The sequence below is a fragment of the Glossina fuscipes genome, unplaced genomic scaffold, assembly GCF_014805625.2.
Source record: "Glossina fuscipes isolate IAEA_lab_2018 unplaced genomic scaffold, Yale_Gfus_2 42, whole genome shotgun sequence".
NCBI lineage: Eukaryota > Metazoa > Arthropoda > Insecta > Diptera > Glossinidae > Glossina > Glossina fuscipes.
Window position 1 is genome coordinate 2033184 of NW_023998426.1, and position 26413 is coordinate 2059596.

The window sequence follows — 26413 nt, forward strand, 5'->3', positions numbered from 1 at the left end:
AGAGGAGAGGCAAATTAAATAAATGCTTATAAAGAGAAAGTAAAACAAGTAAGAAAATTATATCCGGCCATGACTGAGTCTTTTATACCCATTACCGCTTAATACTGATTGTGAATATATATATGGCTGATGTCTCCTTCTAGGTGCTACTAAAGTCCTGATAAAATGAATATACTCTTCATGCTTCTGCGATGGGGGGTCTTATAAAATGTTTTATAATCTAAACGCTATGAACTTTTCAATTAGCTTAAGATATAACTATTTACTTCGTATTTACTTTAAGTTGAATTTAAAGACATTTACAAAAAAAAAAAAGAAAAAATTCATCTTGTCTCTTACGTGACATGCGTAAATGCCGGTTACATGTAGATGTGTGTACGTGAACAATGCACAAAACAGGTCTGAGAGAAAAGCTCAACATAGCAACTTTTTCTGTGAAGTTTATCTCCCCAGACGATAACGAGTTGTACACACGCACGCAACCAGGTTTAACCTTAAAGGACAATGTTAAATGTCGCGCTAAAATATCCTTCGAATGCGATGCGGAATTCAAATCAATTTGAAATTCTATTAGGCTAACAAGTGTAAATATACCTTACTTCCTCTCTTTACTTTTTTATCTCACTCTCTCTTTTTCTCTTTCTCTCTTTCTCTAAATTACTTTATCAATATTTTGCCGTTTTAACCATTCACTTCAAGTTTAAGGTCTATTGCAACGTGCGCTGAGTTGGAAAAAGCTGCGTAATTAGTTTGTGAAACTTCCAGTGAACTAAATAATACCACTTGAACGTCCCTGGCGCCAGCTATCTTCTGGTCTAGACTGCCGCGCGGAATATCTGTGCTATTCTTACTCTCAAACATACTTGCTTATAGAGCAAAGGAACTAACTGTACTTTAATACTAAATATAAAATGGCTGTTCGTAACCATGGCAATCGATTATCGGTAAAGAGTTAACTTCAGATCTGAAATCGATCTGAAAGCACGCGCGACGAAGAAATATTGTTACTTTCTCCCTATGTACCTCTAGCTCTATTTCCATCTCCATATCTAGATCTATTTCTATCTCTCTATCGCTATCTCCGTCTCTACTTCTATCACCATCTTTGTATCTCTATCTCTATCTCTGCCTCTGTCTCTACATCTATTTCAATTGCTCTTTCTTTTATGGACATTATGACTATTCTAAAAGTCGTAGAAGGAGAAATAAATAACTCCCAGTGAAATTCCGCATAGTTTCTTTCTTGCCAGTTTTTTTAATTTAAATAAAAAATATTCGCACGGAATTCATTACTTAGTTGCAGAGGAATTTTTGCCTTCAGCTTTCCAGTGATATTTTTTTTTTTTTTTTTTTGTTCGCAGATCAGTATATATTTGCATTGATATTCAGAATTATGTATTAAAATGACGTCGCATAAGGATGGCCATCTTTTGCGTAGGCAGTTCCAATAGTAAGAGCACAAGAAAACCGGACATTAATGCTAGTATTATTGTTGCGAAAAAATCGGCTCCCGAGCTAACGTCTGTGTAGTTGGTAGGCGCATTGCGTAAACCAAAAATGCCCATAACAATTACGGGAGCCATTAAATAAATACTGAAACAAAATTTGTTCAAGAATAAAAATGGTCGGGCACTTAAGAAAGCATTAAGTCGTCCGCCACGACCGGATGCACACATAATGATGACAACACCGATGCAAAGAGAAAATGCCAGTTTACCTACAGTCATAATGGTACCTAAAAGCCAGGTAGGCATTGTACGCCAATAGCTCATAAAATTTGTTAACAAATAAAAGACAGCTAGGAATAGCCAAAACGTTAAGTAAACATAACTAAACCATTTTCTTGGCTCTTTAAAGAAAAAATTCTTTTTTCGTTGGTGCTGTTGTTGTTGGTGTTGTTGTTGTTGTTGTTGTTGCAATTTATCACACTGGCTACACTGTGCAGAATTTAAATGCTTCCGTTGCTGCAGATAATGCATTACCCAACCCATGGTTGCTCCCCCTATATAAGGAAATACGCGTAGCCATGGTTTCACATAAAGCTGATTAAGAGTGCTGTTGATAACATCGATTCTGTTACAAAAGAAAAAAATAAATAAATAAATAAGTATATGAAAAGCACTAAAAAAAACTCTTGACCACTTACGTTAAAGAAAAATCTGTTATCGTACTTACTGGAATTTTATTCCATTGCTATAATGTAACCACCAAGCAATGACAAGAGATACGAACGTCAATACAACAAACATGACTTTAGCAATGTTTGGCTGTTTTACGTATACGAACAGCAGCCCCGTAAACATCAAGAAATATTGCATTTCGCAAGCCAAATACCATGTCCACGAGCAACAAATATTATTCATATCAAGAAAATTCTGAATATAAAGAAGATTATACCACCAATTCCTGAAACACAATAAAAAATATTTATGTCAGCATTTAATTTATTCAGCTTTAGGGACTCACTTTTTACAATAGATAGCATTATGTTTACCCATATAAAAAGGGGAATAGACGCTGATGAGATCATATAACCAATTACCGAAGATCATAGCCACAATTAAAACGGGAGTCAATCTGTACAAATCAAAAATATTCAACAAATTATTATAAATAATAACAAATTATTTCAAATATAATTTCTGTGTGGTATTCTCTTCTTCCAAAAATAAGAATTACTTTATTTTATCCTAACCTTTCCATGTCCGAAAATATGATTTACATTTAGTTACAAATTTTATTAACTCAAACCGCTTTAGCCATCTGCCAAGTGCCCTACATCGCTTTGTTCAATACAGTTATTCATATAACGTCGTTTCAAAATAAGACTTTTTGTGGGGAGTGATCGAAAAAGTGGTCGGTGTACCAACTTTCATCAAAATAAATCAAAAATTGCGACTTGTAGATTGAACACAAGAAAACAGGACGGAAAGATGGACAGAAGTTTAGATCGATTTAAAAAGTGATTCTGAATCTGATTTTAATAAAAGTTGTCCTTTTGGGAGTTACATGCATCCACAAAAACTTAATAAACCCTTCTACCTCCAGTGATGTAGAGTATATATTATGCGTCTTGTAGAGCACAGTCTATTGGGTTTGTACCAACAATCAGAACGACTTGAGGTTCTTCCCATAGATTGGCGATCATTTTCTGAATCGATTTAACTCTTCTAAGCACTTGCCCGTCTGCTAACTGCCCTCAAATTTTTTTTTTCAGTTTATAGGTTGCATTGAAAGACATTTTGTTAAAATTTCATACATAATGGTTTTGGCCAAGGACGACCCTATTGAAAATAGACCGAAATATGTAATTTTTGCTGCAATTTCTTAGATAATTCATTGTATAGAAAGCACCGCCAAAAATAGGTGAAAGTCCATGATAAATGAACGCGTAAAGGGGAGGACAAAAGGGGAAAGGGATCTCCTCTTATATAAATTTTCTCACAAAAAGTAAGTCTGATTGATCCAAACGTTGCCGTACCCAATTTACTGTAGTAAGTTCGTACCACAAGGCACCACTCCTATTTAAAGCTCTCATGCTTCTAAGTTGCCCCGAATGATTTAATTTTTTGAAGAACAATAATTCGTTGAAAAAAAAAAAAATATCGTTTCGCTATGTTTGGCCCACGGCAGTTCAATTCTATTAGAATGCAATACTGAGTAGTTCGCCTTGTTCAACTCTAAACTTTTAACTTGTTATGCCTTGCACTAATTATGGTAACAGGATTTATTAACTTTATGCCGAAGTATGCATATACCCAGAAGGACTTGAAGTAGGCCCACCATTTGTTGTGCTGGTAGATTTAGAATAACGTTTTGCGTCAACCGAAGATTGTCTATCCGTCTATCCCTTTGCTGCCTTTTTTCCTTATGTTCAACTTACAGATTGTAGTTTAGCACGCAGATGTATTTTGGCCCAAATACGAATGTGGTTCGGATCGGAGCATTTTTTCGACTAAATCCCGTAGAGCTATAGGGCGGTACAGCGTATGCAGTGGAGGCAAACTTTACTTTCTCTTTACTTATTTTACAAAAGATTTCTTTTACGGCACCCGAATAAAATTGTATCCAAATTTTTTACTTACCTTATGTAACGTTGAACGATTAAACGAGCAAATATTTTAATATTGTGCCAAAAATTATTTTTTAAGATATTTTCCATTTGCTTGCCGTCCATTAGGAAATTGTACACCAAAAGAAAAGAGCTGCAATTAAAATTCGATGAACTTAAAAGAAATTTTATCTAATGCGTACTCACTGTCTCTTACTAACCTAATTGTAAAGAATACGTCTACATAAAAGACTGCCTGCGAAACCGGCTGAACAGCAAAATCTTCAAGTCGGGCCATTACCACCATTATATTGGATATAAAGTTAAACGAATAATAGTAAACGTGAAATACAGTCACCCACAAGCAGATGATAGTACGCATGCCTGCCAGGCTAGTAAGGATTTTTGAACTCCGACCGTTATCGCTATCAAAGTTCATAATTGCTTCATAATTGTCTTCGAAGCGAAAACACAATATCAATTCGATCCAAAATGGGCTTTTCTCTGTTTGAGGAAAAGCTGGCATATTACCGCTTTGGTACGGCAAGAATAGCTGAAGTCTTCGATTCTCTTTAGATTTATAAATGATTTCGGCAAATATTTTTAACGAAATCACCGTAAAAAGTAAAATGCTAAAATTAAAAAGAAAGAAAAATATTAATAACTCACTGTACTGCGGCTGGTTTCTTTCCTTAGTCTTTTCTTTTCGGGCGTTTTTCGCACAAATCTTATTTTTATATCCTACATTATTTATGGTATAGGGACACACTAAGTTTATGCTGATGTATGCAACATCTAGAAGGACTAGAAATATACCCATCTTTCACCGATCAATTAGAAATTACTTTCTGATTCGAATTGAATGTGCGTGTCCGTATGTCCACCTATTCGTCTTTCCGCCTATCTGTTTCGTTCTCTTGTATTCAATCTCAAGATGGCAATTAATGAGAGATCTTACTTTAATTTGGTACACTGACATATTTTAGCCTAAGGTCAGATGCTATTAACAATGGCTCGGATCGAACCAGTTTTACGACAACTTTCCATATAATGCCTTATTTTGAAAAGCCGATATATGGTTCACAGCGGGGTGGTGTAAAGTATTTAATGATGGGCCATGGCTCACAATTATGTTTTTACTTGCTTGATCAATAAATTAGGGCCAGATTGCCCGCTTTATCGTTTTAAGTATTTTACTTAATTTTTATCAGAATTTTTGACAATTGTCAGCAAATTCTAAGTTCAACTTGGACGATTTTTGAATATCAATGGGATATTTTAATTATCAAGGTTAATTGTAAAACACAATTTATAGGTTCAGATCACAAGAGCTGCAATTTTGAATATATAATTCTAGAACGAAAGCAAATCATAAGTGAATGTATGAAACAACTTTGAGGATTATCGAATTTAACCTGAGAACGGTGGTCCAAAAAGTTAGAAATACACACGAAAATTACGGGAAGAGAGAAAAATTGATAAATCGCAGCATAGATGGCCATCGAGAGTCTTCCACTATATCTGTTGAGTCACAGTATAAGTATCTTATGTCATAGTGCACTCCTTTGGTGGCTTGGTTAAAAGAAGTGCTTTGAAAGCATGAAACATGAAAAGATATATCGAAATGGAATAGAATGATCTTAATAAACTGACCGTATCTAACAATCTTAATCTAACAAGTAAGAAAATTATATCCGGCAGCTAATCTTTTACCCCTCACCATTATCCCAAACTCGACTAAAAAAGAACGAACAGAAATTCCTATACTCTATAATATTACGTGGCCGTGGCTCATTTTTTCTATTTATACAGCATTAAAGTGGATGTTTATATCTCCTATAGTTTAGGCGCAAAAAGAAAACGAAGAAAGTCAGAATGTACTCAATTGGTAAAAGGACCCCGCCGCAGTACAGAGTAAGGAGGAAGTCAATATAATGTTTTACCAAATTTGAAGTAGATATCTCCATATTAGCGATCATGAGTGCGGTTACCACAGTAATTAACAGACAGTCGAGCAGAGGGATTGACAGACATTTCTAGAATGATTCAGATTTTGTATTATTCAATAACATATAGTATTGTGACCGATATACTCTGTTGCTATATAGATGCTGCAGAACAACCCAAAGAATAGAAATGTAAATGTTTAGGAAAAACCAATTTTTCATTCCCTTTGAAAAACAGTAGCGTTCTCAGTTTACGTAGTGCTGCGGGCGTGTTCTTCGACCGATTTACTTCATTTTCAATGCCAACCTGTGTGCAAGAACTTCCAATATATTGGCCAAATTTGAAGTCGATAGCTTTCTTTTTGAGGGCAGAAGAGTGTTTACAATAGACATTACGAAGACGGACAGACAGATAGACGGACATATTTAAATCGGTTTAGAATTTATTTCGAATATATATACTTTGTGGGATCTCTTATGTTTCCTTCTGGACGTTGCAAACGTTTTAACAAAATGAATATGAATGCAAAACAAGTCACTTCTATTGGAAATCGTAGAATTAAAAGCGTACTTACAACAACAAAATACTTCCCGTTTGTGTGAGAAATCTCCAAGAGAAATGTGGCGTCTTGATGGCCACAGTTTTTAATTCTAATTGAAAAGTACGTTGCGTTTCAAATTTTGCGTTGTCTTTTTCAAAATACTGATCAGTCGCTTTGCGTATAACATCCATGTTACACGACCGTGGTAAGCACAAACCCAAGTGGATATAATTCTAGATATGTCAATGAAATGTTTAGGAAATGGAATCGAAATATTATGGAAATTACTTACTTACCTCGTATGCTAATTTTACATCAATGTAAAATGGTGTCGAAAAATTTAGATAGACCACAGTATACTCTAAGGGAAACGGACTCGTTACATTGGTCACAATTGGCTGACTGAGAGCTAAACTTATATCCATTGGTTGATTAAGATCATAACACAGAGCAGGCGTTCCAAACCATAGATAATTGCCCCATAAAAACTGTTGCGGCGGCGAACCAAAAGCATCCAGCACTAGTTTTAATGAATACAAAGGCAAAGAGAATGACATGCACGAAGCGGATGCGTCAGGACCACATAAATTATATTATATTTGCCACCCGTTCCTATAAATTGCATTACGCAGAAAGCGTAAGCAAATTTTTAAAATTTCTTCGCAAAAATCGGTAAAAATCCTGCTCGACAACCGGCAACAAATTATTAGACCTTTGCGACAAGTGAGAAATTTGTACACGCTCTCGGGCGAACTCCGGATTTCTTATAAACTCACAATGTTCTTGCAAATATTTATATCAGATTTTTGAATGTTAGCATGTACAAGTTTTGGCCTCTGCAGGTGTGTGTGGGTGTAAAAAGATTGCTTCTATATTCAACCTCGATTGCGGCCTATCGCATGCTTAGCCGATTAGGTAAGGGACACGACGGCCACATTAACTTTCACTGGCGCAAATCTCAAGTGCGATAGAGTTTGTTTTGGTTGTAGCTATAGGGAACACTCAGTCAATAAAGGAGCACAACATTTACTAGTTGAGCACACATCGACTAGGTTGCGGCCACTATCTCCCTGTCTCTTCCTTTTTCGTCATTTCTTTCTGGCCATTACCATGTTACGCGAATGGGGGGCAATCCCTAAGTGAATGGCCATACTAATAAAAGAAGAACAAGTGAAAACATTATAATCGGGCTAGGCTGACTTTTAAATGCCCTTCACCGCATTGTTTAACACAATTCTTATTTTTGACATAGAACACAAAAATGGCACTCTGTTGTTATATGAACATGGAAGTGTATTATGGAAGTGTATATCAAATATTAGAACTCTTTGCAAATAAAGACCTAGTTTCCGTAAGAACGGTTGTGCCTAAGAGTTTCAAAAATTATGGTACTTGTTCAAAATTCCACAAAATATTAAAACTTAAACTTTTCTACCCTAACGTAAATTTTCGTACTAAACCTTATATAGCATAGGCTCCAAGAATAGGCGTGGGTGGTTTAAATTTGATGCAGTGCATTTTTTTATCTAAATTAGTGTTATGGGTTAAGTTTCATCATAACATATTGAAATTTAGTATTTTCTACCCTACAACGGATCAATTTTCGTGAAAATCTATATATAGGGTAGGATATAAAAAAATAGTTCGAGGTGGTCCAAATTTGGCACAGTTGTTCTTTTTATCTTAAATTATTATTATGATCTGATTGCCACCATGAACGCTTCGAAATTAGACCTTTCTAGTCCTATGAGCTGCAGATTTCGTTACGTGGTAGAGGGTTCAAACAATTGCTCCAGAAAAGCCAAAGTTTTCATATCTATTACGTAGCCAATTTTGCGAAAAAATTTTGAAAATTGCAACTTTTTCCATGTAACAATTTGTTGGGGTTGTGGTCGAAAGAGTAGATCGATCCATACCATTTTCAAAATCGTTAAAATATCTCAAAAATTATGACCTGTAGCTTGAACACAAAAATACATGGAAAGACATTAGACAGAAAGACGGACAGACAAGCTTGGATCGGAGTCTTCTTCTGAATCGCCCGGTATAATAAAAGGTGGGACTATCTCAAGTCCTACAAGTGTGCTGCACGCATTCACACAAACTTAATACACTCTTGTGCCACATGTAGCGTAGGGTATAACAATAATAATAACATGTCTGCAACACATATTTCTAGTCATTATAAATGGAATGACAAATCATTCACGAAGATAAAATCTCGTAATTCTTAATTTTTATTTCGAAGACGTCTCAATTTTTTACCCATTGTCGCTTTATTCGATGAAGGTTTAGCATCAATCTGCGGACATGTGCTCTTTTGCAGGACCCTAAGTCAATTCTTACGAGTCCGTTAACTTCTAAGCTGACCAGAAGGATAGTCATGGTTAAATTGACCTCAAGATCAATTTTGAATGTTATTCATCTTTCAAAGATGCAGCAAGCGCTTCGGCGCAAGTCGCTTATTTCGCTTACAAATACTTTACATACATTTCGAAGACCAAAGTTGACGTTCGCTCGCTGCTTTTATTAGAATTTCAAGTTCTTTGCCACATTGCGTTGTGGCATTTTCATTATAAGCAGCCAAACTTGCAATACCAAAGAGGAAATTTCTTTCAACCAAACGCTCTTGCACAGTTGACAACCGCGATAACGACGATCCAAATAAGGTAAATAAAAGGCACACAAATGCTGCGATACTCTCCATGAATATGAATATTCGACACCAATCAAAAAAATAATACACTCGTACGTCAAACCGTTGTTCACAATATAAATGGTTACAAGCAACTGACTTTCGTTGACGCTCTGGTTTTCAACTAAAGAAAATCCAAATGGAAAACTTGTTCATTTTCCAATCATAACGCAAAAAATGTAAAGAAAAAAAAAAAAGAAATGAAATTTGAGCACAATGCTTAAGACAATGATTGCAATGTTTCCAGCACTCACACTTTTAATTATATAATATCGACCGGTACAGTACATGTATAAAAAGATATCGTCAGCGCATGTAGTACTACTCCTGATGCCGCGGTATTAACTCATTTCATTGATTGCTTAACGTCGTATATAAAATTCAATCGCCAACAGCGAATAACTTACACGTCCAAGAGGCAGAAATCGATTTTAAAATTAAACATTTGCGCGCGCGTACCATGTATTTATATATGAACACTAAAACGAGGTTATTACAGTTTCGAACGAATTGATTGGTACCCAACACTCGATATTCCAAGCAAAAAAAAAAAAAAAAAAATTCATATTTTATATGGGCACTGAGAAAGCGAAAGGAAACTTCACTTCAGTTGGCTTATTTTGAGGTTATGTTACGTTAAGTGTTTTTCACTTTCTTTGACGCTCATTTATGGACAGCTTTAGTGATGCGATGATGTATGCATTACAACGTTTGCAAAATGTTCGCTTTCGTAGAATGAGTTGTTCTTCAGCATAGATTCGAACCTAATTTCCCGGCTTAGGGACTCATTTGTCAACCAAAGGACTGCATGATATCTGATTTTAGTATATAGCATATAATAGCTTTCGTAAGAATTTTTTCGTATCATATATAAACAGTTTTGTTGAGTACCGTTGCAGAACACAGTATACTGTTCAGATCAACAACACAAAGGCCGCATTTAATTAAGCCCGGAAACCCGATGCGATACGCAACTATGTACTTAAAAATTCACCCTGAACGCCAATTATCTTGAGCCTTATTATTTTCCTTTAGCGAGACGTTATAGTCGACAGCGATCGCCACCAGCACCAGATTGACGGTCAACTTCTTTGGATGTATTTAATTGGTTGTATGCCAACACTATGAAATGCAACTTTGTACCGCTAGTCGGCAGAAAACTAGCTTATTGAAGGCTAATTTCAGAAAAGTGGAGTTCGGACATTCACTTTGCCTACTTTTCAATTTGTGGCAGACCTCCACCTGCAAACGTTTGCATCATCAATTATTTACGCAGCGGCAGCTGCAAAGCCTCTTTTCAATCAATCGGTCATTCTCTGCAACAAACTATAAGCATTCCGTAACACGGTTGCCTCTATCCGCACCCAATTGATCCATGAATGTTATTCATCGATCTATGAAAATTTTGTATTAGTAATGAACTCTGTTACCTTACGTCGGGTGCAGCATGTGAACGTGAACGTGAACGTGAACGGGAACGTGAACTCATCGATAGTCGATATTCAATATCTGGATGAATAGAAAACTTCTTGACACAATTTTCAATTCAATTTTTATGCTTAAGTCAAAAATGGAAAGAGTTGAGCGCGACAAACACTAGGCATAAACGAACAGACTTGCAACTTGATAAATTCTAAATAATTACACTTGTTTTAAAAGGTTTGCCTTCTTTTCTTTTTTACAAATGGAATAACTAAATTAATATATTTCGAAATGGCGTGAAGAGAGCAGCACAAGTATCACAACTTTTCTTTCATGCTTTATGAACAACATTCTCAGTGTCAAAAATCCTGAAAACTTTTATATTGGTTAATAAAACAATAACGATATTGTGGTCAGAGAGTAATATCAAAAAAAAAAAAAAAAAAAAAAGATAAAGAAAAATTTTGTTCCATTTAGATTTAATCACCGTCACACCTGCAGAACTCATGTAATCATTCAATTATATAAAACAAGTTTCGAATGGATGTTGAAATAAAATTTCACATCTTCTTCTTTTATCACATGAAGCGATGAGATACACAAACTTGATCAATCCATATGTAACCTCTTAAAATAAATAAAAAGTCACCCACAGTTTTTTAATCCTGCATATCACAACCATATCGTTATCAGATTCGTTGAGATTCGGTTTGAAAATTGAAACAATGAAGATCTTCATTGAAAATTGAAAATCGGAAATTATAGGTATCATTAAGAAATCTGATAGTATTTTATGGGATGATGAGCTTACGCTGTTACACGCTCTACTCTAATAAAATTATGTTTCCTTCGCATTTATCTTAATTGTCTCTCAAAAATCCGCATCAAGTGTCTTCTAACTTTCCTTTCACAAATCTAAAACAATGTAAGTGAAAGACATCAAAAATTTCATGGCAAAACGAATTAAATATCTTAGCCTTAATTAGCATAAAATCGCATATGCGTGTAGAGTATTTACGCATGTGTATCGTATTAAACAATCATTACGATCGGCTTACCAAGGACAAGGTTAAAAAAAATGAATGAACATAAAAAAATCCTGTAATCAGGTTAGTTGGTTTGCTAAGACGTTCAAAAAACATTCATGAAAGCTTTCTTTAAGAAAACCGGTATTTTTAATATACTTACAGTCAACTGCGACTTAAAAAGATCCTCTAAAAGATAATAAATCAATACATTTTACATACAAAATTAATTAACTTATCTCCTTGAATATATATATATATATATATATATATTTTTTTTTTTTTTTTATTAAATTTCGTAACTAATTTATATACAAATTTACATTTTCTACGATTTTGTTAAATTAATTAAATGCATTCACTAATTGTTTCTTAAGGCACTAAAAAAAAAAAGACTGAGTTTATTTTATCCCTAGATGAAATTGTAGAACGGCATTTCAAAGGTCAACGAAAATATGACCGACGTTAGGTAAATTATGACCACAAAGCCCGCACAAAAAATACTCTTAAAAGAAAGAAGGAAAAATATAAATATATATATATGTATATATATGCATTTTAATTAAATACCATCATAATGAGATCGGCATGAATGCTGGCACTCGTTAAACTGAAGAGAAGCACTATAACCAGAGGATTCAGCAAATATATGGCATAAGATAATTTGTTGAGATGTTGAAATAATTTTGCTTCTAAAAGTTGTGACCACCAACAGCTACGACCTGTCGCACTCCCAATACCCGTCCAACATATAGCTGCAGATAAGCATAAACGTCCGACAACAATTAACGTAACGGCTCCCAAGCTTGAGAGGTCACGTTTAGCAGTTGAGAAAAGGCATATGAAAAATACGAGTATTGCCAAATTCCATCGCAGGCTGATATGCGCCTCGCTTAACGTTATTAGACGTTCTCGATTCTCTATTAAATGCCACGCTCCCATCGCTCCCATAATATATGGTAAACTGCGAACAAATGGACTTAAATAGATGTAATTAGCAGTTGCCAGGAACGTATCGAATGACAATTCGAAATTCACATTTAAACCGATCGCATAAGTCCATATAACGTTTGCTGCTAAAGCTGTTACCGTTGACACTTTCGTCAGATTTGGATGCCTGCAAATAATCAAAGTTTTTATTGCAATCAAAAAGAATTATATAATCGCGTGTACTTCGTATATGTGAAAAGCAATACACTGGCAAGAAGAAAGAACTGCATTTCGCAAGCCAAAGACCAGCTCCAGTTAATACATATATCATCGTACGCGAACAGATTTTGTATAAATAATAAATTACGCCACCAGTAATTGCTGCAGGTTTCGTCAAATTTTTCGTAAATATGATAGACCGATACCATATCGATGTAAGCGTAAAGCAAATCGACTAAAACAATAAGCACCAGATATAAAGGACAAAGTCTGAAAGTAAAAGAGACAAAGGAGATATGAATAAAATGTTAAGTAATAAACAAGTAAATGCCCCAGAATGGGTCAGAGATAAGGATTAAATACCCTACCCTGGCTTTTTAAAATAAGTCTTGACATTAGAAGTGGCCAGAAAAGCGATCCGATCCGAATCATTTCCAATAGCGTACCTCAGAGCACCCAATTTCATCAGCATATCGCGAAAAACTGGGGCTGTTAACTTGGACCCAAGAGAACAGGATGGACAGATGGACAGACAGACAAAAAAGTTTAGTATTACTTTCGAAATCGATCAGTATAATCATCAAGTCCTTCTGGGTGTTACAAGCAACCGCACAAACTTCATTTACTCTTGTACTGCAAGCGGTGTAGGATATAAAAATTGCATTACAAAGTATATCAAGTTTTTCCGGAACGACTTAAGGCAGACACATATTTGTGTTTATGCCAATCGACACAGAACCCTTTTCTGAATCATTTCGAACTTATGTGTGTCTATGCATTTTCGTGTTTATTTCATCTAGTATCGTAACTAATTTTCGCATGAGGTCGGTTCTTAATGACGATGAGTTGAAAGAGTCCATTTTTTTCGACTATTCGATGTTTCTCAAAAAAAATAGACGAAAAATCGATGAAAACCTTATATAGGATCAACCGAAAGTTCCAGAACTTTGATTTAACAAACAAATGAACTGTGCCAAGTTCAAGAAGCGAACTAGCCTTTGTCTGGACCATCTTCTTTATAAACATTCTGAAAACATATTAATCCTTATATGGCAACGAGATCAAATTTTTTCCTATATTCGAATGAGGACTTTAACAACCGATATTTAACGACCGCGACTTTGCGTGGCTACAACAAGAACATTTTAATGTTACCTCAAATAACGACGAATCAACATTTTTGCAAACTGTTTAGCATTTTGCCAAAAATTATTTGCGCGAATCGCTTCCAACTTTCGACTATTGCTTAGAAAGTTATGAACTTGTAAAAAGCCGCTGAAAAATAGAGCAAAGAATATAAATGTTACATGTGATCCTAATCTATATATTAATGATCATTTCAGACATACCTAATAGTGAAGAACACGTCTACCAGAATTGGGGCGGAGCTTAAATATTGAAAAATCCCGGTTTCAGCGTATGAGACTAGAACGGGTTTATTGTTTACGGTGAAGTACATAAACCACATTACATGAAATAGCATAATCCATATGGCACACATAGAACGTAAACCGTCTATAACAGCAATAGAATTATTGTCCGGTTTGGTAGTAAACAATTTCGACCAATTCTCTTGGATATCAAAAGACGAAACAAAGTGTTGTATAGATAAAGGTAAAGTACTTAAAACGATGACCGGTTCACAGGTCGCCTCATCCGCCGTTTGCTTTGGCGATCGTTTCTTTCTTAAAAAGGAAGCCATCACCATCATAGTTAAGGTGAAAATCAAGCAAGCGCTAAATATTTTGAAACTTGCTCGTTGGTAAAAGCTTTTATTAATTTTTAAATCTTTCATATAAACAACTTCCGGTTTTATATCGTAAATATCGTTTTCGACAAAGGGTCCTTGCTGCACATATATACTCATTAGTTTCTCTATTTCTGAGTTGGCGCAGGAAGATGGCAAGCATAAACCAATATGGACAATTTGTTCGGACATAACCTTCAATTCGACCTGCCATGGAGAATTGTGCTTTAGATAGATTACACGATAGTCGACTTCGAACGGAGCTATTTCACTAATAAGACTATTATGCATAATGCGCGGAAAATTCGCTGATAAAGTAATACCAAGTGGCCGTCGAACCGCGTCACACCCCTCACGACTGCCAAGCCAAAAATTTTGACCAAATACAAAACCCGGTGGCTTAGTGCCGGAAGCATCTAGAACTGAAATGATAAAAACAAAAAGAGAGAAAAATTAAAATAATTAATGCACTGAATAGCAATAGCTACCGCTTACTTACCTTTGATAGCCCATGAGTCTTTTCTTAAAACTCCTCTTTCTATGTTTTTCAAATGGAAATGGCACCGAGAGCTTACATTGCTTGCATTAGCTACCTTAATTAAGCCAAACACTATCGATGAACGCTCCAAATGAAATTCATTCACAAATTCCAGCAAATTATAATTTATACTTTCTTCCTTCTCCGCAGCTTCTTTACTTTCAGCCATGACCGGCGTATACTCGGGCCGATTAATGCCATACGATGGTGAGTCATTGGTGGCTAAATAGTAATTGAAATGTTTATGATTTGCTTTTGCCTGTGGTACAAAATAACTAATGAGCAAAAAGACCATTAGGCACTTAAAATATCTCCATCTTGCGAAGTGCATTGCTGTCGCTGCTGTAATATAAAGAAAAAGACAAATAAAACTGTAAGAAAAAATATTTGGAAAAAAATGATGACACATTAAGTTGTAGTGAAACTATCCACTACTTGTACTACTTAGTAAAATGTGAAAAATCGTAGATTTGACTTAATTTCTGCTGTTTTAAGAGGTCGGCGAAAATGATTTTTGATCGGAATATTAAATTCAAGGTCATCTTGATCAATTTTCCTGGCGCCTATAATAAATATAATACTGTGAACAAAAAAAGGTAAAACCAATATTGAAATTAATTTACGCGGGTATATCGAATACCAAAAGAGTTTCAGCAGTGAACAAAAAAATTATATTAGATTGTGGGCGAAAATCTTCTCCACACGCTACCTTTATTTAAAAAGAAAAATTCAATAACAAGTGAAAACACTATACATGACCCACCATTACATACCCTCCACTACCCTACCCTACTCTGTGCATATAGAAACTTTTTAAAATAAAGCAAAGAGGTCGAAAAAGTGACCCGTTGTGAACCATTTTCAATAGCGTTCCTCCTATATCAAGTTTCATCATCAAAATATCTCAAAACTTGCAAACTGTTTCTGTCAATGAAGCCGATATATTCGTTTCTGCGACCAGGGCGATATTTATCACACGCATTGTACAGCTGTACAGACGGACTTGCGTAGATAAATTCGGAATTTTATGCTGATCGTAAATATATACACTTTGTAAGGCTTTTAAAGCTTTAACCTTATCGATGCGTTCTGGCGAAGTGCGTTCACCTATCCGCGATATAAAAAAGGGATTAAAATTGATTCAAAATATATTCAATACAACTTGGAAGAAGGAAAGTTCGTTTAACTTTGATTCCGCTTTTCCTCTACAAGCCACAGGCTGGTTTATGATTCTCAATCGTAATTTGGATATGTTAGTTGACAGTAATTTTACGATCGAAAGGTCTTATATTCTACACTTGGAAAAATCCAAAGTTTATCGACATATGTAAACTTTCTACGTCTTTCGAATTTACTCAGTATCGAGAATAATAAATCGGGGCCTCAGACTCGAGTGCAGGTACATCTGGTAAGTCCTCATGGGCTTCGCCATTCACAGAGACTAATTAAAATGTTTACTAAGACCGCACATATTAATTATAAAACAATTCGGACATTTATCTCAGTGTTATTTTCGTGAAAGTGTATAAATTTGAACGCACGCCCCCTTAAAAGATTTATAGGATATTTGTAGAGATAAAAATTGATGGAATTTGACTTATACTTGAATAGGAAGCAAAAAAAAACAAAAAAACAAAAACAATAAACAAAAAAAAGTGACCTTAAGACCTTAAGGTCTTCTTAGCAATGAAACTATTTTGACGTGTAATCAATTTTCATCACATAATCTTCTGGTTCGCGTGTAACGTAGGAGAGCAAAAGAAGGTTAAATATTTATTTAAGAGTTTCAGTTTTGATATGAAAACTAAAAGAAAATAAATTATAAGTAAATATGATATGTGCACACACATGCACACATTTGCACATACATATATGTTTGTATATATTTAATTTTTTTTTTTTTAAATAAATTGACAAATTGACGCGTTTGACTTATAATAAGTAAGTTAAAATGTTGCTCTAGGTATATGGACAGAAAAGCAGATTTAAACAGACACTTACAATCGTACATCAACGTTGTTTTTTTTTTTCTACCTGGCAATTAATAAGTGTTAGGTAAATATTTTTATTTAGAGGTGTCAGCGTTTTGTAAATGGGAGAAAATTCCGTTTAGCATGAAGTGACTGCATCGTAAACTTTTTTAAGATACTATTTAGAAGCAATGTAAATCTATAAAAAAATTCTACAAGGAAGATTATATAATTTATGCAAAAATGCATGTAACTAATCGATATCTTCCCTAGTAGCGATACGATACAAACATGACTTCACGTTATGCCGTTTCATCGTTTGATGCTAGCTTGACGTTGATCGATTTGTATATGGGAATATAGAGCTCAGTTTAGTATTCCTCTAGGTATTACAAAATGATCCTCACTCTCCGATGAATGAGAAATATATGGCTCAGTTTTGTATTATGCATTATAAAATGATCCTAACTCTTCTACGAATGGCAGAAATAAATTGCATCAGGCTTGGGCTAAACCTTTCGGAAATCAACTATTACACGCTCTTTTTATACACTTCCCTAAAGGATGAGGAATATATTCATTTTGTCGTGTTTTGTTTTCTACACCCAGAAGGAAGCATGAGAGACTCTACAAAGTATATATATTCTTGATCAACATCAAATTATAAATCGATTTAAGCATGTCCGTCTGTGTCGTGTTGCCCACATGCATCTCTGCGTCTATGTGTCTGCCCATAGGTATAATGTCTCATTCTCCTGTAAGAAAGAACCTATCGACTTCAATTGTGGTAGTAACATTTGTACATAGGTTGGTATTTAAAATGGGTCACATTGATCTAGCCAGAGAATGAATTCTAAGACTAAAGTCTTAAAGCACTAGCTTCTAAAGCTTTAATAAAAGCCGAGAGCACTTGAGATTTGAACCCACCACCATTGAGTTGCTAGTTACGAGACTCTTGCCTACTCGGCCACGCAGGCGGATAGTAAAGAATAAAAGGATGATATGCTCCAGATCTACTTTAGGAAAATCTCTACTATTTGAAAAATTCAAAAAACTGGCCACGCCCACAAAAAATTACAACTGACTAATTTGTCTTTTTTTAGCTTGGTTGAAGGTGTTATGCTTAATGAATGTTGAAAACTATTTCCTATATTCGTCAAATGAAGATATATTGTCTGACAAAACAAGGACTATTGTGGTGGACACCGCGACCCACGATGCGGGTATCTAATACAAGTACTTGGACAATAGAATGCAAAAAGGTAAGTACGTTATTTCCAAATTAATTGTGGTGGGCGTCACGACGTGGAGGATACATGGTTTTTTTTTTTTTTTAATTATCGTCCATATGGATATCAAATAAAAGTGCTTGGGGAGTAGAATGCGAAAAGCTAACTGTATTATTTCTAAATTTAATGTGGTGGACGTCACGACGCGGCAGATTAATATTTCTTAACAATATCTTTTAGTGAATTTGTGGCAAGGGTTTAACGTAGGTTCCTGCCTGTAAGGCTTAACCCCACGGTGGCCCAAACCACTTTTAAGCGTACTACGCCCCCTGGCGAGTTAGACAATCCCCACAGAGTAGGGGCCTAAACAGCACCAGAGTCCAGAACAGTTTATTGTGTATGGAACAATAAACCCCACTCTGGTGAATGGCGAGGCCTAGCTGCACTCAATTGTTCCATTTTAGCTAGGAACTCGCCAACCACAACCACCACGAGTACTCCCCGAAGGGCCGCACCCAAGCAGTCAGGACTCACAAATTGATCAACTGACTGCTTCCGCCATAAGGCTTCCACTGTGCTGTTGATCAATTACCACCATTACCCGCAGGCATCCGTGACATGTGTTCGAAAGTAAAAAATAGGTAAAAGGGGAAAACTTATTCGTCATATCCCTTTTCCATTTTTGCATGTATTAATTAACTTACCAGACATTTTCTATCAATCGGCCAAAGGGAAGGCTGTCCGTCAATTCCTTTTTGCATTAATAGTATAATTAATTTATTTATTTATTACGACTTAAGGACAAAGTCCATCATATACCCGTGAAGTAAAAGGCCAAAGATAAATGTTATCCCCCAATTTTATTCCAATTTTATTCCTTTTTTTATAAAAATATATAAAAGCATGGGGAGCCAAAAATTTCAATGGTGGTACATATACGAAATTCGACGCCAGTCGAAAATAACTTTCTTAATTGTTATCACCGTCAATTTAGCCCGAGAAATAAATTTTAAGACTTAAGTCTTAAAACGAGACCATGTATAACAAAATGATTTTAAATTTGAACAATTATCTAATTTATGGCATAACAATACGATCACGATTTCAAATATAATTTGAACAATTATCTACGTTAGTACATAAAAATTATGATTTCAAACGCAAAAAATATATAAAAAAACATACGATATGAGGCGAATGAATCTTCTCTCTAATTTGGCGGATGGTTCTTTAAAAAAAGAAACAAGAAAGTTCAGCACATGTTAGATATCGCTACCCTCTTGTTTCTGTCATTTAGAAAACTCTTTGGCGGGTTCATTAGCTGCAGTCTTTTCTAATCGTTTGGTGACGACTGATTCCACAGACCTAGCCTATCTATTAAAAATTAGTATCCACGAGATGTATGAGGTTGAATAGCAGCATCCTGTCGGCCTCCGTGAAATCAATAACTTGGATATTCCTTCCTGACGCTTGCATTCAATTTTATGCTTAAGCGCGAAACTTTCTACAAATTATGAAAAACTTACTTTCGCTTTATGTCATGAAGATATCTGACGATATTGACAGACTTTACAACCAATTTCTCTCTAAATGCTTGCGCGTAGTTTGTATTCATAAACTAGAAGGGATAATATGTACAGTTTTGAGTTGAAGATGGAATGCTGTTGGAAGCGCACTTGTTAGGACAGCAATAGTGGACCTTCAGCTTGGACCTCAAAATTGTCTTCTCAATCTTTGTTTCAATATATAAATCGATGAGCCTCACACTTTTCATAAAGCAATTACGAATTAAATGAAACTTTGGAAAGGAAAACCTTCAAGTTTATCACATGGACTCTACCTGATCAACAGAAAATTTCTTTTCAACTATCTAACATACAGTCTTTATTTTGGAAACTTCATAAGGTTACAAATCAAGTTTTATGCTTAGTAAATGACTTTGGAAATCTGCACAGTAAGCATCGCATCCACTTTACACTCACTTCCGATTTTATCGAATCGAAAGATTTTCCTTCCGATGGTAAGACAAATGCACACTTTCACTTTGAGGATGGCTGTAAGCTCTCAACTAGTTGCAGCGAATCCCTAATATGCAACCATCGAGTTTACTCGACCTTGAGAATCATAAACATGACTTCGTTACTTATAAGCCGGAGCAAACACAATCATAAAAATTTTCGGATACAACCTACACATGAGTTTTGAGTTTACCCAGAGAAATTGGTACAATGTATTTTATTTTATTAAGTATTGGGCAGCGTTAGCTAAGACTTTTCGCCATTGCTTGGGCACTTTTCGAATTCCATTTCGAAAAAAGTCGCGTCTTTTAAGGTTACCCCTAAAGGAGGTCATACTTGGGCACCGTCATAAGAATCGAAGCATCGTTCGAGTAAACAAGAAGTAAGCAAAGGAAATTAAAGTCCAAAAATGAATGAGAACAAGCTTACGCTACAAGCTACGTCGTTGATGATATTTGCAAAAAGATTTGAATGAATGACTTTTTCAATATAACAATCTTATAATAGTTATATTGAAGCTATCGACAAGAAGAGGAAACATACTTAGAATAATTTTTAAAAGCAATCAAATATTTTCATGAACATGTTTTAATTTCTTATTAACACTTACTGGAGCAATAAAAATCAAATTTTTAATGCACAAGCAGATGGTACGTTAAACTACAAGTTAATTACTATATTCACCGAATAAAGCTTCGAATATTGTTATGGGGCTTAACTTATCAATATATATAGGTATATATATATATATATATATATATAAATATATTTATATATACTTTAAATCAACATAACATTAAATCATTTAAGGTAAATGTAGAGTTTTTGTCTCTCTGTCAACTAACCGCATAAGTTTGGATTTGAGCATAACAATTAATACATTATTTAACACTTCTTTCTTGATATCATCGTTATGAGTATACTTTTCAAATTTTGGCTTTCTTTAGTTTCTTTAGCTATGTATTAAACATGCAGAGCGTAAAGATCAAGCATCATGGAGACACAACAACCTTGACTTTTATGATTCATTTCAATATGTTTGTTTATTTGTTTATTTGTCTCTTGTCCATTAATTATGCTTACGAAATTTTGCCGCAGTCCACAAGAGATCCAATTAAAAATATATTTTCGTAATATATTTTAATGCAAACGTGAAAGAAAAACAAACTGGGTTATAAACTAGTCTCTACAAAACCAATAATAATGTGGACAAATGAATTTCATGTTATGCACGTGCATGCATGGCTGCGTTAATACACCACAAGGACACTTTTACTTTCACAGGATTTCGTTCGTTTCTTTGATTTAATACTTTTTTCTTTTTTCTTTCTTTTTTTTTTAATAATTTCTTTATATAATTTATTATCCACTAGTTAAATATTTGTTTATATATATATATATATACATGTATGTTTGCTAATATATATATATATATATGTATATATGTATATTTTTGTCAGTTCAAACATATTGATGAGCACGTATGTATGTGATTGTTTAGATGTGCTCGCTTTTATATATATATATAGATATATTTATATATACCTTTGTTTATTTCTCATTTATATATCGTTTACTTTTGCGTACGTAATCTTTTCCCTCTTGTTTTTTATATTCGCTGAACTGTTGTTAACGCGCGCGTAGGTATTTTACTTCCTAACCTATCGACTTGTAATGACCAAATACGCACCACTGCATTAAACTTAAAGTTTTTATAAATTTGGTCCATATTCATGATGATCGTCATTATCGTTATCAACACCAATACTACCGTAATGAAAACGAAAATTTACATACGTTTTCTGTTCGCTAAAGGGTTTAGTTAAAAAAAAAAAAAAAAAAACGAAAAGCTCGAATAATGCTATAAAAGCTTTACACTAGCACTCAATTTTATAGTAAAATTTTAATTTTCTTTCTCGTTAACCGTAAAAAGAAAATTTCTTATTGAACATGATTCCAACTTTTTTTTCACCCAGAATTTACGAAATCTCTCTTATTGGTTAGCATATAATATATAAATAATATAATACAAAAACTTTATATTATATACTTATACATACGTGTTAAGGGCGGCATATTTGACATATTTCGGAAATTCGGAAAGATTCAACTTAAAAGGGCGTACTCTTTCTCATTGTGGACAACAATCGCACCAAAGAAAAGCGTACATTACAATTAAAGATTAAATGCCAAATCCATTAGCGAAAGGCGTACTATTTGTGAGTAACCTTCGTGAAGAGCATATTGGCGAAAAAGTGTTGAGACGCGTTTGTGTCAAAAACCTTCAAAGTGGTAGAGTTTTCAACAAAAATCGATAGCCTCAGATGGTAGTGCTTTAAAACTTTAGTCTTAGAATTTATTTCTCTGGCTAAATCAATTATAATAAAAATAATAATATATATAATAATTATTAGTATATATTTATTGTATTGGATTATATGTTACATGTGGCTTTTTATATATTTTATTATATACTTTTATGCCCTATACTACTACAAGGGTATATTAAGTTTATGCCCATGTATGCAACACCCGGAGAGACTTAACATAGATGCACCTTATATCGCACTGATCGATTCGCCGGTAGAATTAATTTCTGAATCGGTTTAAGCTCTTCTGCCTGCCCGTCTATCTGTCACTGGTGTGGTCGTGCCGCAGTTTTTGAGATATTTTGATGAATTTTAGTACACTGACGTGTGTTGACTCAACGGCGAAGACTTTAGAAAACGGTTCGGATCGGATCGATCGATCACTTTCCACGAAATGCTTTATATTGAAAAGTCATAAGATAATTTGTTTAAGCGTAAAAGAAGTGCTGTAGGGTATTTTAATGATGGGCCGTTGCTCACTATAACTTTTTACTTCTTTATAATCACGTAATTGAATAATCATTGCTTACGTAAACAAATAGGTAAACATTGTAAAAGACAAAGTCGATGATCCATAGGAAGAAGCAAATATTTAAATGCTATAGTGTTTTTCACGTACATAAAGCCGATAGCCTTTAGATGTTAGTGCTTAGAATTTATTTCTCTGGCTAAATTAATAGTAATAGTAATAATAATAATAATAATGTATTTACATAACTCAATCCGCTCAGAAATACAAAAAAGCTTCTTTAATTCTCACCATTAGGCTCTGCATGAAATTTGATTGTCAAGATATAAGCGAAAGTCTTTTCACTCGATGTATGGAATATATATCGTATTATCCATATCGGGTATCAAATGTATTTCAAATTACACTTTCCTACACTTTTGTGTAGACAATTTTTACTAAATAAAAGCCGTACTAATTATATTCATTTTATTGGACCTGTTTGGCGAAACCTTGCTTCGATTTAGCTCATCTTTGCACGTGATGGACATGTTTAATTAATCGAACGTTTTATAACTCAAGTTGAAGAACAAAAATTCTACAATTTTCAGTACATTTTTGGGCATTTTTGGAAAAATCTATGGGCCGATTATGCTGCTTCCCTGCCGATCAGTTTATTCGTTTGAATATAGTTTTAATATGGTGAGCGTTAATAAAAAGAGACGGACGAAGAAATAGAGACATGATTATGTCGATTGAAATATTCGCGCCAACCAAGTATCTGTATATTTTATAGACCTTCACTATATAACTTTTATAATTAATTCGATGAATATATTTTTGTTAGAATTCATTTATTTATAATTTATGCTTACCCCCAGCAATCTAAGTCTTGACTTAATAAACTAGGTTATCAAACAATAATATTGTGCTGTCTAAAGTACTAAAGTACTAAAGATGAGGCGTCATCTAGTTTTTCGTTAGCATGACTTAACACTGATTACATTTCACAAAAACAATTGCTGAAATGAATATATCACAAATAGATTTTTCATCTGACAAACCACGTTTCTGCGATGTTTGCATCAATTGTAAATTCACCTTCTTATTTTAAATGCAGTCTTTTCCTTATTTTTTGTTACACGTCTTCCGGAAACAGCTCTGTGCATCGTTTTTACTTGTTTCATTTATATTGTAATATAGATCAACGTTCACGTTCATTAAGTCATCTTAAAACTCTAAGTTCGAGAATTAGGAAAAGACTGAACCAAAATACAGTGCTTTTAAAAAACGTATGGCGACCAGATGCGTTTAGTAAAGTATGCATAGCAACATAAAACAGCTCACAAGTAATGATTTACAATACAGTTTCATTAAAAAATTCCGACATTGTGGCTTCATCCTTATAAAGTTTAATAATAACATAATTTCTTATGTTTCTTCAGGACTCACCTAATAAAGCCAATATCACAATAAGCAAGGACTTACAGCTAAACGGGAAGCTACATCAAATTGCAACGTAAAAAAAATTGGCAAATTACCTGTAAACAAACAAATATTTAATGATCACAGATTAGGAGCATCGGGATAAAAAAAAATACAAGAAGTTTAACGAATTATTTAAATAAAAACATGATATATTAGAACACTATGTTATTGGAATTAAAATGGTAAGCTTGTTGCGAATCGGGTCGACTGAGATTATAGTCCACTCTGTATTTGTAAATAAAATATGTTCTTAAATCAGTCGACATTTTTTAGATGATTTAAATTTTTCAACCCACAAACGGTTTAAACTTCTCCTATGGAGGCCAAGCAATTAAATTGGTGTAAAATTCTACGGTGGTCAAGAATATGTACACATTGTGAATTCGCCGATATGCATTATTGGCATGAAAAATTTTAATTTATAAATTTAGCGCAACTTACAAAAAATTATTACCAAAGCATATACTAGTTTCAAGTGTAATTGTACAAAGTAAATGTTCCAATAAATATTTTTTCATTCTAAGAAATATTCGACAACATATTGATCAACTGCAATGGGAATGATAATCACTTTATGTAATCATTAATTTTTATTGTATCATTACCGCTGTCAATTTTATTTAAACTCTAATCATAATTATCAAATTGACTTTGACATTAATATCAATTGATGAAATTTCTAGCGAAAACTGGAAAATATATATTTTTTTTAGAAATCGTAAGGGAAAAAAATGCAATTTTTTCATGCCTACTAATTTTGTGCCAATTGACGAAAAAAGCTTTCATAGTTATAAAAATTCTCACAAATTTCAACATTTTCGTCCAAGTTCGACCACGGTGTGACACCAACTTCACTAAAAAAGGTTTAATGAAATACTAAATAAATATAAGGTAAGCAAAATCTTAATTTAGCAGAAGTACTGTATACCGTTAAAATCAGCTTAATGCCGCGAGCTTGACATCCTCTTTCCTCTCCTCTCGGCCAGCTCTAGTGTATCATGCCAAAGGTAAAATAATATTAACTCTTTGAATGGGATAATATATTCCAAGAGCAACCTGCCGCTTGAATGACAAAATGCCGCATGCTATAAGGAATAAAATAAGTTGTCAGCCAAGTTTGGCTTTTTTTTACAAATTTTTCTAGACGTTTTCGTTATATTTTTCTTTTACTTTGTCTACTTCGAAGTATTTTCCCTCATTTCTTTCTAAACTTGAAGCTTTTAATCATATTATAGCGGCTGCGGCCTAGTTGTAATGAACGAAGTTTTTGGTTTAAATTAAATTTGTAATTTAATACTAAAACACATTGTTTACAACGGCTGATATCTCATAGAATCATCGAAAAGTTAATTATTATTGCAATCTGATAACAACAGGTCCTGTTTTGTTTTTCTTTTTCCAGAAGGAAATTTTTCTGGATGCAACGTATTCGAGCGTTGCCAGATATGAGTACGTGGTACTGCTTGGTACTGCTATTTTTCACTTTGGAGAAGCAGTTGCTAACAATAAATTTCATTCACTCTTCCTCTCTTTTAATTTGAAAGTAAAATAAGTTGGAAAGATTTTTCTTTTGTTTATTGAAATTAGCTATATTAAGCCAATAAGAATGGCTTACTTGCCCACTCAAAAAAATTCTGCAAAAATATAGAAGAAAAAAAAATGTCTTGCAATATAAAAAGTGAACTGTCATATGTGAAAATGAAAACAGTTTATGCGTTAGATAGTGACGACAGTCAGTAGACAAGGTAAGCCTTATCGAATTTCAACTTTTCAATA

At 34.1% G+C, this 26413-nt stretch overlaps 2 protein-coding genes across 3 annotated transcripts; both read right to left on the reverse strand.

Annotated features, from left to right (window-relative positions):
• Window positions 1-1391: 1391 nt before the first annotated feature.
• Window positions 1392-9246, reverse strand: LOC119637023 (nose resistant to fluoxetine protein 6-like). Its single transcript, XM_038032795.1, has 9 exons — window positions 9030-9246; window positions 6836-7059; window positions 6573-6772; window positions 5705-5723; window positions 4273-4676; window positions 4086-4205; window positions 2467-2577; window positions 2176-2406; window positions 1392-2073 (listed from the first exon to the last, which is right to left on the reverse strand). The coding sequence occupies exons 1-9, from the start codon at window positions 9244-9246 to the stop codon at window positions 1392-1394; spliced, it is 2208 nt and encodes a 735-aa protein (XP_037888723.1).
• Window positions 9247-12031: 2785 nt separating this feature from the next.
• On the reverse strand, window positions 12032-24680 carry LOC119636978 (nose resistant to fluoxetine protein 6-like). Of its 2 annotated transcripts, none has more exons than XM_038032743.1 (7): window positions 24602-24680; window positions 15077-15457; window positions 14180-14999; window positions 13986-14105; window positions 12855-13100; window positions 12252-12798; window positions 12032-12186 (listed from the first exon to the last, which is right to left on the reverse strand). In XM_038032743.1, exons 2-7 carry the CDS (start codon window positions 15444-15446, stop codon window positions 12094-12096), a joined length of 2196 nt encoding a protein of 731 aa, XP_037888671.1. In that variant the 5' UTR covers window positions 15447-15457; window positions 24602-24680; the 3' UTR covers window positions 12032-12093. The 2 variants fall into 2 exon arrangements, with proteins under 2 accessions (XP_037888671.1, XP_037888670.1); XM_038032742.1 differs by lacking the exon at window positions 24602-24680 and adding an exon at window positions 21878-22014.
• Between the last annotated feature and the right edge of the window lie 1733 nt (window positions 24681-26413).